This window comes from Rhinoderma darwinii, chromosome 3 (genome assembly GCF_050947455.1).
Source record: "Rhinoderma darwinii isolate aRhiDar2 chromosome 3, aRhiDar2.hap1, whole genome shotgun sequence".
NCBI lineage: Eukaryota > Metazoa > Chordata > Amphibia > Anura > Rhinodermatidae > Rhinoderma > Rhinoderma darwinii.
In genome coordinates this window covers 376161303-376177574 of record NC_134689.1, presented here as the reverse complement: position 1 = coordinate 376177574, position 16272 = coordinate 376161303, and the positions used below count along the sequence as shown (strand labels likewise).

The following is a 16272-nucleotide window of genomic DNA, read 5'->3' as shown; positions in this document are numbered from 1 at the left end:
CTGCTATTTAATAATACAATTTCCTGCATTGTTTTTCGCGTTTTAAATTTAAGCCGTTAACTGTGCGGCGTAAATAACATGTTACCTTTAGTCTATGGGTCGGTACGATTACGGCGATACCACATATGTTTAGGTTTTTTACGTTTGCACAATAAGAAACCTTTTAAACAAAAGTAATACATTTTTGCATAACCGCATTCAAAGAGCTGTAACTTTATTATTCTTCCGTTGATATCGCCATATGAGGGCTTGTTTTTTGCGGGTCAAGGTGTAGTTTTCATCGTTACTATTTTGGGGTGCATGGGACTTCTTGATTAACTTTTATTATATTTTATTGGTGGGGAAATGGAGAAAAAAAGCAATTTTGACGTTGTCTTTTGCCTTTTTTCTTTTCTGGTGTTCACTATACAGTTAAATTAATGTGTTAACTTTATTCTTCGTGTTGTTACGATCACGGCGATACCATATTTGTGTGCTTTACATTGTTTTTTACACGTATTAAATAAAACCATTTTTTATGGAAAAAAATGGTTTTATTATATTTTTACTGTTTAAAAAATAATTAAAAACAGTTAAATAAAGTTTTTGGAGTCCGACTACTGGACTTCACTATGCGATCTTCTGATTGCAGATATAAGGCTTTGGTATACTTAGTATACGAAAGCATTATTGCCTGTCAGTGTAAAACTGACAGCCAATCTATTAGGCCGTGCCTAATAGGCATGTAGCCAGGGCAGGTCTGGGGGCCTTTGTTAGGCCCCCGGCTGCCATGGCAACCCGTCGGCACCCGGCGATCCCGGGCTGCTGATGGGTGACAGAGGGAGCTCCTTTTCTCGGTCTATTAACCGCGGCATTTAATGGGTTAAACGGCTGAGATTGAAGGTTTCTTCAATCTCAGCCGTTGCAGCGGGAGCCCGGCTGTCTGTCACAGTCAGACTCCCGCGGCGATCGTGCGGGCACAGCTTCTGTGCCCACGCGATCACCATCACGTACATGCACGTGGGAATGCGCGAACAGGCCGAATTTCCCCACGTACATGTATGTGAAAATGCGGGAAGGGTTAAAGGGAATCTGTCATCAAGCTAGACTCCATCATACGAAACAGACCAGCAGATGCGATAGTAATCCATTGTAAAGTGTAATCTATACGTAAATGAATGTGCCTCTCTCATTGGCCAAGAGGCGCCACATGGCCACTGCTCTTTCAGGCACTAAAGTGCAGGGGCCGTAACTACAAGGCGCCAGAGATTCATATTAATTTACATATAGGGTGTGTCCCGATTCCCTTTAAAGGGGTTATCTAGTTTAGAAAAAACATTTTCATATACCCTATTATAGAATTATTAGAGGGGGTCCTCAGCTCAGGATTCTCATCTCTTGACGAGAGTCGAGAGCGATTATAATGTGCATCTCTGTCTCTGGAGGACCTGTCCTGTAATACACAGACAACCCATATAAATATATATTGTCATTGTGTAATGCTTCGTTTCCCCTGTGGTGGCGCTGCAGGGAAACTGAACACTTACTGCCAGGTTTCCACATAGATTACAGCTGATCGCTGGGGGTCTCAGCAGGGATGCACACTGTGATCTGCTTACTGTCAAGAGAACCTTCTAACAAGTAGATATGGTCCAAAGGTGGAGTACCTCTTCAAGAGATATAAGCAGCAGTTGTATTGACTGCAAGTCTTCACTATTGCACAATAATAGTTAAAGGACAAACGGTGATCCCTACTTTGGGGATCTGAGGTTGGGCAGATGTGAATCAATATCCACCATGTTGAACCTTGTATATAATTTCCACATGACCTGTGTCTCTTGTATGAATCTACTGACATCTCACCTCCTTCTGATCCCGTTTCCTGACTCTTGCTATTCTCGGCGAACATCCTCAACTTTTTTTCTGCTGGTAGTTCTCCATCATTTGACATATTTTTCTGGAAAAAAATTCGCAAAATTCCCAAAAGAGAAAAAAAAAGGGAAAGTTAGAGAAATACGCAACTGTATACAATGTCTGTAACACTTTGCTTTCTATCTTGGAGGTCTAGTCATAGGCTGGCCATACGCTTTAGCTTTCGGCCGAAGAATCGTTTAGCCGATAGCTATTTCTTCCGACTCCCCCATACAGAAAGGGAGAAAGCCGCTGCCAGATTTCTTTGGCAGCAGCTTATCTCCAAACAAACAAAAGGATCGGGCATGTTGAAATTCAAAAGCCAGATCCTTCACTCCCCCAACATCTGCTGTCGGATTAGAAACATAAATGGTTGGCAGGTTTCAACGAGATTGGCAATATAGGCAGACATATATCTAATGTCTATGGCCAACTTCAAACTTGCCATGATGGAAATCTGCCAAAGAGATGCATGGCCATACATCTCAAATAAATACACTGTTGGCCGATACCCCTAAAAACATTTCCATCAATGTATAGTAAATCTTCTTTAATCCATCACCAAAAAATCTAGTCTTATAATCCAGCATTTGTTCCCATCACAGAACTGCAATATATTTCAGTTCGGGATTAGGAAACGGCTGATCAAAATGTCAAGAGATTATCTCTCACTTCTCTCTCAGGTTTTAGGCTCCACTCACTCGTTTTCCCCATTCGCTGAAATTTGTATCTGTTTATAAGGAAAAATGGGCAAGGATGGCAGTAGAGCAGAACAGGATGAAATATGGAGACATCAAATCGCTTTTTGCTATGCTGTCTAAGGTAAAATCCTGGATAAAAGTCGGTACTGCAATAAACTTCTCTAACCCCCAATGATCAGCTGTTACGACTGGGGGAAGCCGTCTGGCCAGATATTTCCCCTCCAGCAGATATAATGTGTCCAAGTGTGGGACCCCCTCTATGATATCCATATGCCCTAATAGTACAGCGAACATCTCCATAAGACATTATATGGACCCCAATGGGGACAATTAACATACCTTAGCTCACTTTTTTTGATAATGTGCCATCAATTGCTAGAGGAATTTGATGCAAAAGAGAACTGAGCTCCATAACATTATACAGAGCCGGCAGGAATGCTGAATAACTTTATACAGAACTGGGGGGCGTGCTCCACAACATTATACAGAGCGGGCGAGCGCCACAACATTATACAGAGTGGGCGAGCTCCACAAAATTATACAGAGCGGGCGAGATCCACAACATTAAACAGAGTGGGCAAGCTTCACAAAATGATACAGAGTGGGCGAGCTCCACAACATTATACAGAGTGGGTGAGCTTCACAATATGATACAGAGTGGGCGAGCTCCACAAAATTATACAGAGCGGGCGAGATCCACAACATTATACAGAGCGGGCAAGCTCCACAACATTATAAAGAGCGGGCGAACTCCACAACATTATACAGAGCGGGCGTGCTCCACAACATTATACAGAGTGGGCGAGCTTCACAAAATTATACAGAGTGGGCGAGCGCCACAAAATTATACAGAGCGGGCGAGATCCACAACATTATACAGAGCGGGCAAGCGCGCCCCACAACATTATACAGAGTGGGCGAGCTTCACAACATTATACAGAGTGAGCGAGCTCAACTAGATTATACAGAGCGGGCGAGCTCAACAAAATTATATGGAGTGGCGAGCTCCATAACATTATACAGAGCGGGCGTGCTCCACATTATACAGAGTGGGCGAGCTTCACAACATTATACAGAGCGGGCGAGCTCAACAACATTATACAGAGCGGGTGAGCTCAACAACATTATACAGAGCGGGCGAGCTCAACAACATTATACAGAGCGGGCGAGCTCAACAACATTATACAGAGCCGGCGAGATCCACAACATTATACAGAGCGGGCGAGCTCAACAACATTATACAGAGCGGGCGAGCTCAACAACATTATACAGTGTGCGAGCTCCATAAGATTATACAGAGCAAGCGAGCTCCACAACATTATTCAGAGTGGGCGGGCTCCACAACATTATTCAGAGTGGGCGGGCTCCACAACATTATTCAGAGTGGGCGGGCTCCACAACATTATTCAGAGTGGGCGGGCTCCACAACATTATTCAGAGTGGGCAGGTACTGAAGCAGAAAGGAAGTGTGATGTCATTGCTCTGTAGGCATAGCCAATAGCTGCAGAGCACTATCTGGGGGGATGGGTGGGTTTGACGATCATTGCTGATGCCTCTGCTTATAGCAGAAATAGTTTTTCCTGACGCCCTGGACCATTATAGATGTAAAAATCTAGGAAATTAGCATTTGTTGGCACATTAAAAGAGGTATTCCCAGAATAAACATAGGTGTTTAGTGTCAGATCGCTGGGGGCCCTACCGCTGGGACTCCACCGTTTACTAGAACTGGGGTCTCAGCACCCTGTTTCTCCCCACTGCTTGAGCGCAGTGAGGCAAACTTTGAATGGAGCGGCAGACGAGCATGCACGGTGCTGCTCCGTTCAAAGTCTGTGGAACTGACAGTTTCCGTCAGCCCCAAAGACATTGCATGGAATAGCAGGAAGCAAGCCCATCCACCTCTCCATTCCAGCTCCTCCTCAATACACAGTAGGAACAAAGGGCTGGGGACACATGTTCTAGTGATTGGTGGGGGTCCCAACAGTGGGGCCCCCTGCAATCAGACACTTATCACCTATCCTGCGGATATGTCGATCCTGAGAATCCCCCTAACAAGTAACTAGTATGTTTATTGACTGTACACAAGTCTTAGGTGTCAATGTAACCAACCATTATCACAGGAGACATTAGTCATTCACACATTGGGTTTTCTCACTTTTTCTTTCCAGCTCCTCTTTGATCTCTGCTTGAACCCTCCGCCAAAGTAGGAGTTTCCAGTGAATGCCCTCAGGCCCTGAAAACCGACCATCTCTGGGAAAGCTCCTTGCTTGGTAAGTGAACTGGGATGTCCTGCACCTCTTACTGGTGGAGGGGACCCAAAGAAACCCCTAAAGCTTCCTCTAGGGCCACCCATCCACCCTGGTTGTGCTGCATGAGGTGGGCACTGCTCCCTATGGCCCCCATATCCTCTCTCAGGCTCAGAGTAGCTGTATCTGGTCCGATTTGTTCCATCACAGTAACTGCTAAGGAAAAAAATCAGCAGAAATAATGTTTATAAGTTCTCTTATTGTCTTCTATAAAACTAAGTCCAATTGTAGGATCACTGGATCTGATGATTCAATAAAACGAGAAGCATACCTTAAAAGTACTGTTAAATAGGACCGGTCACCTCTCCTGACGTGTCTGTTTTAGTAAATAACTGTATTTTCCAAGAAACAACAATTCCGGAACATCTTTTCTTATAACTCTACATTGTGCCGTTCCTCTGATATTCCTCCTAGAAATGTATAAATAAATAGGTAACTGGTTGTTACCAGTTGAGGGTGCCTCCCTACACAGACTGACAATGTCCAATCAGTGCTGACAGAGTGAGACGTGTAGGTACCCGCCCCTTAAAAAAGGGTAATGGTAACACCTAGTTGTCAAGTTATTCATACATTTTTAGGAGGAATATCAGAGGAACGGCATATTGGGGAATACAAGTGATTACTAAAAAGAGACCGGAGAGATGACAGATCCTCTTTATAGAGAACCTTTCACCTCCCCATACATGTGCAGCTGGGTGCAGCATGTAATGCGGGGGGCTGAACAAACCCTGGGGCACTTTACATTTGTTTTCTACCTCTCTCCGTTATTTAAATATCGGTGCCGTTATATTTTGGCGCCCGATATTTAAATAACCCCCTGAACTGTCAACGGGGCGTGTACTGGCAAGGGGACGTGTTACTATGGCTGTGACACTGTCCAATCAGATATGGACAGTAGTACAGCAAGAGCGAGGAGAGTGTGCGCGCGCGCGCGCATTCTCACTCTTTCTAGATTAGTCTTCTGCCGAACTGGCAAGGGGGCGTGTCTCTGCTACGGACAGTGTAAGAGCTGTGAAGAGGAGAGCGCACTCTCATCTCTTGCGAGAGATCAGTCTTGTACTGTCTGCCAAACTGGCAAGGGGGCGTGTCACTGCTACGGACAGTGTAAGAGCTGTGGAGATGAGAGCGTGCTCTCCTCTCTTCAGCTCTTGTGATAGATCAGTCTTGTATTGGCTGCCAAACTGGCAAGGGGCGTGTCTCTGCTACAGACAGTGTAAGCTCTCCCCAGCTCTTACACTGTCCGTAGCAGTAACACGCCCCCTTGCCAGTTCGGGAGAAAAGACTGATCTTCAAAGCTGAAGAGTGAGAGAGCGTGCGCGCGCACTCTCCTCGCTCTTGCTGTGGCACTGTCCATATCTGATTGGACAGTGTCATAGCCAAGCCATAGCAGCACGCCCCCTTGCCAGTACACGTCCCGTTGACAGTTCAGGGGTTATTTAAATATCGGGCGCCAAATATAACGGCACCGATATCTAAATAACGGAGGGAGGTAGAAAAAAAATGTGCCCAGGGTTTGTGCAGCCCTCCCCATTACATGCTGCACATGTATGGGGAGGTGAAAGGGTCCCTTTAAAAATGATCTCGGCCCTTGATGTGGTGCACATTAGGATGTAACATTGGCAAAGAGAAACATCACATCCCAACAATGCCCACAGCCTTAGCAAAAAGTCAAACTGTAAAGCGGCCCTCAATCATATGTAGAGTGGGCCAGGCCTCCACCTTTTGGGACTATAAAGTGAGGCCTCTTGCTGAGAATAGTGCACATTATTAAATTGCATTTATACAGGGATACCTATTGTTTTCACATATACACATATAGTTTCATCCCATTTAAGCTACATGCACGTTTCGTATTTTGCTGCGGAAAATACGCACCAAAACGCAGGAAATTCGCAGGAAAAAATTGCACCAGATCATGCATGTTATGGTGCTTTTTTTATGTTTTGTTACGTAAATCAGTGCGTTTTCATGCGATTTTCCTCAGCACTAGGCAGATACAATTCACAAGCAGAAATGCAAGATAAATTGATATGCTGCAGATTTTAAAATATGCACCGCATGTCAATTTCCGTGCAGAAAAACCCTGCAGCGTGTACATAAGATTTCTTGAAATCCCATTGTCTATGCTGGTACTGTATTACACTACGGTTTTGCCGCCTGCAAATATGCTCGGCAAAACCGCACGTAATACGAATCGCGTGCATAAAGCCTTAAAGTGCACCTATCATGAGACGGTTTACTTCAAACTCGACAACTACAAGTGTTCATAAGGGTGTACATACTCCCCCCTCACTAACTGGAGTTCTGGGGGCTATGTAACGCATTCACTAAGTGATATAATGTCTTGTGGCAGCCAATGGTCGACACGGTCACATGACCTTAAAGGGGTATTCCTGTCATAGACATTTATGGTAAATCCACAAGATATGCCACAAATGTCTGATAGCTGCGGGTCCTAGTGCTGGGACCTGCATCTATCACGAAAACTACGACTTACGCTGTTAATGTAACTAAGTTCTGGAAACAGTGTAGCACTATGTGCAACACTATTTCCACAGCAGCGCTCTCGGTGCTACACTATTTCCACAGCAGCGCTCTCGGTGCAACACTATTTCCACAGCAGCGCTCTCGGTGCTACACTATTTCCACAGCAGCGCTCTCGGTGCTACACTATTTCCACAGCAGCGCTCTCGGTGCTACACTATTTCCACAGCAGCGCTCTCGGTGCTACACTATTTCCACAGCAGCGCTCTCGGTGCTACACTATTTCCACAGCAGCGCTCTCGGTGCTACACTATTTCCACAGCAGCGCTCTCGGTGCTACACTATTTCCACAGCAGCGCTCTCTGTGCTACACTATTTCCACAGCAGCGCTCTCTGTGCTACACTATTTCCACAGCAGCGCTCTCTGTGCTACACTATTTCCACAGCAGCGCTCTCGGTGCTACACTATTTCCACAGCAGCGCTCTCGGTGCTACACTATTTCCACTGCAGCGCTCTCTGTGCTACACTATTTCCACAGCAGCGCTCTCTGTGCTACACTATTTACACAGCAGCGCTCTCTGTGCTACACTATTTCCACTGCAGCGCTCTCTGTGCTACACTATTTCCACTGCAGCGCTCTCTGTGCTACACTATTTACACAGCAGCGCTCTCTGTGCTACACTATTTCCACAGCAGCGCTCTCTGAGCTACACTATTTCCACAGCAGCGCTCTCTGTGCTACACTATTTCCACAGCAGCGCTCTCTGTGCTACACTATTTCCACAGCAGCGCTCTCTGTGCTACACTATTTCCACAGCAGAGCTCTCTGTGCTACACTATTTCCACAGCAGCGCTCTCTGTGCTACACTATTTCCACAGCAGCGCTCTCTGTGCTACACTATTTCCACAGCAGCGCTCTCTGTGCTACACTATTTCCACAGCAGCGCTCTCTGTGCTACACTATTTCCACAGCAGCGCTCTCTGTGCTACACTATTTCCACAGCAGCGCTCTCTGTGCAACACTATTTCCACAGCAGCGCTCTCTGTGCTACACTATTTCCACAGCAGAGTTCTCTGTGCTACACTATTTCCACAGCAGCGCTCTCTGTGCTACACTATTTCCACAGCAGCGCTCTCTGTGCTACACTATTTCCACAGCAGCGCTCTCGGTGCTACACTATTTAAACAGCAGCGCTCTCGGTGCTACACTATTTCCACAGCAGCGCTCTCGGTGCTACACTATTCCCACAGCAGCGCTCTCTGTGCTACACTATTCCCACCACAGCGCTCTCTGTGCTACACTATTTCCACAGCAGCGCTCTCGGTGCTACACTATTTCCACAGCAGCGCTCTCTGTGCTACACTATTTCCACAGCAGCGCTCTCTGTGCTACACTATTTCCACAGCAGCGCTCTCTGTGCTACACTATTTCCACAGCAGCGCTCTCTGTGCTACACTATTTCCACAGCAGCGCTCTCTGTGCTACACTATTTCCACAGCAGCGCTCTCTGTGCTACACTATTTCCACAGCAGCGCTCTCTGTGCTACACTATTTCCACAGCAGCGCTCTCTGTGCTACACTATTTCCACAGCAGCGCTCTCTGTGCTACACTATTTCCACAGAAGCGCTCTCTGTGCTACACTATTTCCACAGCAGCGCTCTCTGTGCTACACTATTTCCACAGCAGCGCTCTCTGTGCTACACTATTTCCACAGCAGCGCTCTCTGTGCTACACTATTTCCACAGCAGCGCTCTCTGTGCTACACTATTTCCACAGCAGCGATCTCTGTGCTACACTATTTCCACAGCAGCGCTCTCTGTGCTACACTATTTCCACAGCAGCGCTCTCTATGCTACACTATTTCCACAGCAGCGCTGTTAGGGAGGGATCTGCCAGGTACTACGTCTAGGTTTACTCCTGGGATTAATCAATCCACACCTAAGGCCAGACCTGTTCGACTGACACCATCTCCCACCAACCAGGGTGGCAGGCTCAGGAGTGGGAGAGCCTATCGCGGCCTGGTCAGTCGGAGTTAGCTCCGCCCCCTGTCCTTTATTACCTGCCGTGTTCTCCTCCTCAGTGCTTGTAATTCTTTTGGATTCCTGGCCCCACTGCTGCTTGCTCCAGCCTGCTTCTGCCTTACTTCTGCCTTGCTGCTGTTCTGCTTAACCCGCTTTGCTTTGCCTCCGGCTTGCTTCCTCCTCCGTGCTCACTTGGGTATACTCCACTTCATCCTGGTCCTGACAACTCATTCACCGCTCCGTTTCCTCGCGCCGTTCCGCGGGCTACTGCCCCTTCCCTTGCGTGTTCCCTGTTTGTTCTCCCATGCACTTATACAGCGTAGGGACCGCCGCCCAGTTGTACCCCGTCGCCTAGGGTGGGTCGTTGCAAGTAGGCAGGGACAGGGCGGTGGGTAGATTAGGGCTCACTTTCCCTTCACCTCCTTCCTGCCATTACAAGCGCTCTCTGTGCTACACTATTTCCACAGCAGCGCTCTCTGTGCTACACTATTTCCACAGCAGCGCTCTCTGTGCTACACTATTTCCACAGCAGCGCTCTCTGTGCTACACTATTTCCACAGCAGCGCTCTCTGTGCTACACTATTTCCACAGCAGCGCTCTCTGTGCTACACTATTTCCACAGCAGCGCTCTCTGTGCTACACTATTTCCACAGCAGCGCTCTCTGTGCAACACTATTTCCACAGCAGCGTTCTCTGTGCAACACTATTTCCACAGCAGCGCTCTCTGTGCTACACTATTTCCACAGCAGCGCTCTCTGTGCTACACTATTTCCACAGCAGCGCTCTCTGTGCTACACTATTTAAACAGCAGTGCTCTCGGTGCTACACTATTTCCACAGCAGCGCTCTCGGTGCTACACTATTCCCACCGCAGCGCTCTCTGTGCTACACTATTTCCACAGCAGCGCTCTCGGTGCTACACTATTTCCACAGCAGCGCTCTCTGTGCTACACTATTTCCACAGCAGCGCTCTCGGTGCTACACTATTTCCACAGCAGCGCTCTCGGTGCTACACTATTTCCACAGCAGCGCTCTCGGTGCTACACTATTTCCACAGCAGCGCTCTCGGTGCTACACTATTTCCACAGCAGCGCTCTCGGTGCTACACTATTTCCACAGCAGCGCTCTCGGTGCTACACTATTTCCACAGCAGCGCTCTCTGTGCTACACTATTTCCACAGCAGCGCTCTCTGTGCTACACTATTTCCACAGCAGCGCTCTCTGTGCTACACTATTTCCACAGCAGAGCTCTCTGTGCTACACTATTCCCACAGCAGCGCTCTCTGTGCTACACTATTTCCACAGCAGAGCTCTCTGTGCTACACTATTTCCACAGCAGCGCTCTCTGTGCTACACTATTTCCACAGCAGCGCTCTCGGTGCTACACTATTTCCACAGCAGCGCTCTCTGTGCTACACTATTTCCTTAGCTCCTATTCATGTCTATGGTAGTTACAGAAACATAGTGAGCTTGGCTGTTTCTCTATTCCCAGCTACCTCTCCACTGAGTCTGCCTGCCGTTGCAGCAGCCAGGTGCCCCGCACTGCCAGGCAAAGACGGGGTCAGGGGGCTCCTGCTCTCGAGACAGGTACGGGTCCCAGAGCTGTGGATATGCTATAAATGTCTGATATGGGAATACCCCTTTAAGTCACTACTGACACAACATTGCTTTGACCAAGTCGTCAGACTGGTGGAGGGGGACAGAAGAATACTAACAGTAGGAATATAAAAATTTTTTTTTTTACCGTTTTCCGCCCTTTGTGAAAAATACCACTGTGTATAGTTGTCATAACAGGTGCACTTTAATAAAAGACGAAAATGTATAGGAAAGGACAGATCCGGGACAAGCTCCATGCAGCACCGAATACAGATTATTCCCAGCATCCCTCTGTTATACCGTAATAATGTCATGCTGCTAGTTATACATATTCCTCATTTATCAAAACAGTCATTGTTGCCCATAGCAACCAATCAGATCTGAGCTTTCATTTATTAAACTGCTCTGAAAAAATAAAAGCTGAGCTCTGATTGGTTGCTACGGGCAACAAGTCTGGTATTACTATTAGATGGTATTGATAAATAAGGCCTGTCTATTCATAGTGATATGTACTTCTTACCTCTCTCTGGCTGTTCCCATGTGTGTGGCCCCACCACTAGGGGGTGTCGGATAGGAGGTCACCCAAGTGTCTGACGCACATAGGCCTGGGAAGTCCTGACAATAGTTATACCCATAATCATAGGATTCATATCCTTTAAGGGGACAATACAAGGAAAAAAGACATTATATGTTTTTAAAAAGAGCCCCCCCCCCCCCCCCCAATAAAAAACACCCAAAAATATCCCCAGTAAATACAAATCTTTGAGTTATCCACAGGATATGCCATAAACGTCTCAGAGTTGGGACCCGCACCTATATAGAGAACCTTTTCCCAAACTTTTTTCCCCCCACAAAACTATACATCAATATGGTCAGCTCCTCCTGCTCTATAGCATGACATCCGAAGATAGGACGGCGTGTTTGACATGTCAGGTTCCCTTTAAAAAAAAATTAAAAATTTAATCTCCCCCTTCAAAAACAAGCCCCTTTTTCATGTTTTTTTTTTTTTTTTTTTAATAGTTAACTGTGAAAAAAATACTTATAGGCTTAGTTCACGGAGTTTTCTGAGGGTAAATGTTGACATGGAACCCGCACCAAAAAAGTCAGAAATGGCGGAGGCGTTTTTTTTCTACCGAACATGCTGCGGTTCCGCCTATGAAATCACTGGGAATCAGAGAAAACATTTGTCGCAGGTTTTTTTTGCCCACAGGCAAAAAAAAAATTCGCAAAAAAACCCTCTAAAATTGCGGCAAGAATTTGCAGACAGGTCAAAATCTGCCTGCAAAAAAACTTGGAGTGAACAGGGCCATACACTACTATCATCGCAATCGTAACGACCCGTGGAATAAAGTTAACACAATATTTAGGATTTGTTCACATGTAACGTAAACACTGCAGAATTTCCGACCAGATTCTCTATGCAGAAATACTGCGGCAGATTATTGTAGCAGCAAAGTGGATGCGATTTAAAAAATATTAACCACGTGTTGCGGAAAAATCAGCAGAAATGAAGCGCGGATTCTCAATCTGCAGAACGTCAATTTCTCTTGCAAAACACACTAAAGGAATTTCCGCAGAAAAAATCTGGTCAGAAAATTTGCAATTTTTACGTTACTTTTGATCATACCTTTATACCGCACGACACATTGCGTAGAAAAACACACCCAAAAAAACAGGGAAAATGTGCAGGGTTTTTTTTTCCCTTCTCCCCCCAAAAGAAAATGTATAAGGGTATGTGCACACACACTAATTACGTCCGTAATTGACGGACGTATTTCGGCCGCCAGTCCCGGACCGAACACACTGCAGGGAGCCGGGCTCCTAGCATCATAGTGATGTACGATGCTAGGAGTCCCTGCCTCGCTGCCGGACAACTCTCCCGTACTGTAATCATGTTTTCAGTATGGGACAGTAGGTCCACGGAGAGGCAGGGACTCCTAGCGTCGCACATAACTATGATGCTAGGAGCCTGGCCCCCTGCACTGAGTTCGGTCCGGGTCTTCCGGCCGAAATACGTTCCGTACATTACGGACGTAACATGGTCGTGTGAACCCAGCCTAAAGGTTAATTGATAAACTATATGTAACCCTAAGGGCTTGTCCAAACGTAACGGAATTGCTGCAGAAAATTGCGGCGTCCGCATGCGACTAGAACCATGCTCATTTGTGGTGGCGAATGGCCAGAAAATTTTGCCAGGTATTACCGGAATGGATTCAGCCGCACGTGGACGCCACTACCTGGGACAGTACCCAAAAGGTACCAATTAATAAAGGGTGTGATTTAGGGAATAGGAATAAAATATAGATCTTAGGCCTAGTTCACACAGTTTTTTGCCAAGCAGAAAAATCTGCCTCAAATTTCCTTCAGGATTTATGAGAAGATTTTGAAATGCAAGCGCTTTTTTATTTATGTTGTTTTGTTCAGCCAGTTTTTTTTTTTTAATCAAATGCAAAAAACTTGGGCGTTTTTTTGTCAAAAACGCTCCATACAGATGGCACTTTTGTTTTCTCTACCTCCTATTGATTTCAATTGAGGTTTAGAGGCGGAAACCGCTCCTAGATAGGGCATGACGTTTTTTTATTTCTACGACCGGCCAAAAACCGCCTTTACCTTCCAATGAAATTAATGGAGAGATTTGTGGAGTTTTTGGTGCTGATTCCGACGCATCAACGTACACCGTGTGAACTGGGCCTTAAAGAGGCTCTGTCACCAGATTCTCAAATCGCTATCTCCTATTGCATGTGATCGGCGCTGCAATGTAGAGAACAGGAACGTTTTTTTAAAAACGTTCATTTTTGGCCAAGTTATGAGCAATTTTATATTTATGCAAATGAGCTTTGAAATGGACAACTGGGCGTTTTTTTTCAGTTATGTCCAACTGGGCGTGTATTGTGTTTTTAACTGGCCGTGTTTACGTGTATGACGCTGACCAATCAGTGACCAGTCAGCGTCATACACTCCTCTCCATTCATTTACAAGCAGCACATAGTGTTCTTACTAGAACGATGTGCAGCCACATACACAAGTGTCCTGATAATGAATACACATGACCTCCAGCCTGGACGTCATGTGTACTCAGAATCCTGACTCTTTTCTGTGAGATTACAGCAAACCAAGCGTAATCTCGCGAGATTACGAGGTAAACGAGATTAAGCGTGGCTTGCTGGAAATCTCACAGAAAAGAGTCAGAAGTGTCAGGATTCTGAATACACATGACATCCAGGCTGGAGGTCATGTGTATTCATTATCAGGACACTTGTGTATGTGGCTGCACATCGTTCTAGTAAGAACGTGATGCTGCTGTGTAAATGAATGAATGGAGAGGAGTGCATGATGCTGATTGGTCACTGATTGGTCAGCGTCATACACATAAACACGCCCAGTTAAAAACACAATACACGCCCAGTTGTCCATTTCAAAGCTCATTTGCATATATATAAAATAGCTCATAACTTGGCCAAAAATGAACGTTTTTTAAAAAAAACAAAAAACGTTCCTGTTCTCTACATTGCAGCGCCGATCACATGCAATAGAAGATAGGGGTTTGAGAATCTGGTGACAGAGCCTCTTTAAAGTGACCGCAAGGCTTTACGGATAGTGATTTCTTCCCTGGACTGACCAGCGATTGCGATTTTATTACAGCGTAGATGCTTCGGTGGAGATTAAGGCTAGGGCGACTTTGGCCGTGACCGGTCGTTCATCCAAATATCGTTGTCCCGCTGCAAAACACTTGGATTTTTTGCGACGGCTGCAGTAATTTGCGGGTCATAATGCGGCCACATTCACTTACATTGCTGCGACGTACACAGCGACTTTGTCGTCCTGGCGACTACATCTTTATTAACGGGTTTACGTGTAGCCACCTCACGCCGCGCTTTGTCCTCGGAGACTACGTGTGATCTAGAAGACGGTAGACAATGTGATATCCAGCGCTTTATTACATTTTCCGACCAACAGGCGCTTTTATTTGCGACGAGCGATTGCTTTGTTTATTTCCACTAATATAATAAATGATCACACAGGATGGAAAACCAGCGAACTAATTGCATCGTCTGATCAGGCGGCAACGAGAAGGGGCATTTATTGTAAATGTGTGTTTAGCGTTGCTCATCTGGCTGCGTTATAGACATGCATTTACTATTTGCATTGCATTGTTCATCTCCAGCTGTTCAGGAACTACTACTCCCAGCGTGTCCATTGTTGGACCAAGATTTTGTATAAAGGAATATATTTTTCTGCCCCCACCGTCTCTTCCGGCACATCCCGGGTATTCACCACCTTGCCTTCCGCTCATGCCGAGGGTCCAATGTCCGGTAACGCGTCCGTGTATACCGAGCTCCGATTTCACATCTAACCACGCCCACAAGTCTGCGGTTTCCTCCTCAAGCGCTTATTGGTCGACGTAACTTGTCATTCACTGCCACCAGTTATGAGTGGTCGCAAGCTCCGTGACCCCGCCTCTTCTGGCATTAAACCTATCTTTCCGTTCCGAGGAAGCCCCGCCCTTATTTTTTTTCTGTCAATCAAACGATATGTAGTGGTGCGGTCATGTGATCTAGAACGTTTCTCCTGCAGCCAAGGGGAATGTGATGCAATGATTTTGTAAATAAAGTTGTTTTTTAAAAAATAAATAAAAAAATAGGACAATATAATTTATGATATTTCGCAAATTACAACAAAATACTACTTCGTCAAGGCTGGTAGGAAGCCTCTTCTGTCCACTTATAACCATATATGGAAAAGTCACCCCTTAGTGTGGACAATTCCTTTAAAGGGAATGTGTCGCTAGAAATTATTTTTTATTTTTTTTAGTTAAACAGTATATAAATGATTACACATTGTTGTAATTTTTTTCACAAGTCAGGAAATATTATAAATTAGATTCTAATTTATAACATTTCCATGTGCTGGTCACTAGAGGGAGCAATTCCCAAAATTGCAGCATTGGCATATGGTAAAGCAACCTCCTTGCTTTATGCTGCAAAATTGTAGAAGACACACTCGCTCTAATGTGCTCAAACAATCCCCCCTCCTTTATCCTGGCTAGTGCCAGAAGAAAGGAGGGGGTTGAATGTTCAAACCTCCTACACTGTGTGCCGCCATTTTTTGAGCGAATGCACAGCGTAGTAGGCTTACATACAGTGGTAATCACACAGTAAAACACGTACATACACAGACATAACTTACCTGCTCCTGCCGCCGCCGCTCCTAGTCCTTGCTTCTCAACATATGGACGGAAGCCGCGACCGGAAGTAGTCATCTTACTGTCCGGCCG

General features: G+C 45.9%; 1 protein-coding gene across 4 annotated transcripts in view; it reads right to left on the bottom strand.

The window, feature by feature from the left end:
• The window catches only part of LOC142750037 (A-kinase anchor protein 8-like), a 34814-nt gene extending 19364 nt beyond the window's left edge, over positions 1-15450 (bottom strand). The window contains exons 1-5 of one of the 4 annotated variants that reach the window (XM_075858776.1): positions 15243-15447; positions 14788-14897; positions 11518-11650; positions 4744-5050; positions 1843-1936 (exon numbers count right to left, since the gene is read on the bottom strand). In XM_075858776.1, coding sequence (XP_075714891.1) covers positions 1843-1936; positions 4744-5050; positions 11518-11537 — 421 coding nt within the window. In that variant the 5' untranslated portion in view covers positions 11538-11650; positions 14788-14897; positions 15243-15447. Of the gene's footprint in view, positions 1-1842; positions 1937-4743; positions 5051-11517; positions 11651-14787; positions 14898-15242 lie in introns of all 4 variants that reach the window. The other 3 variants (XM_075858775.1, XM_075858774.1, XM_075858777.1) reach the window with 3 other exon arrangements.
• Between the last annotated feature and the right edge of the window lie 822 nt (positions 15451-16272).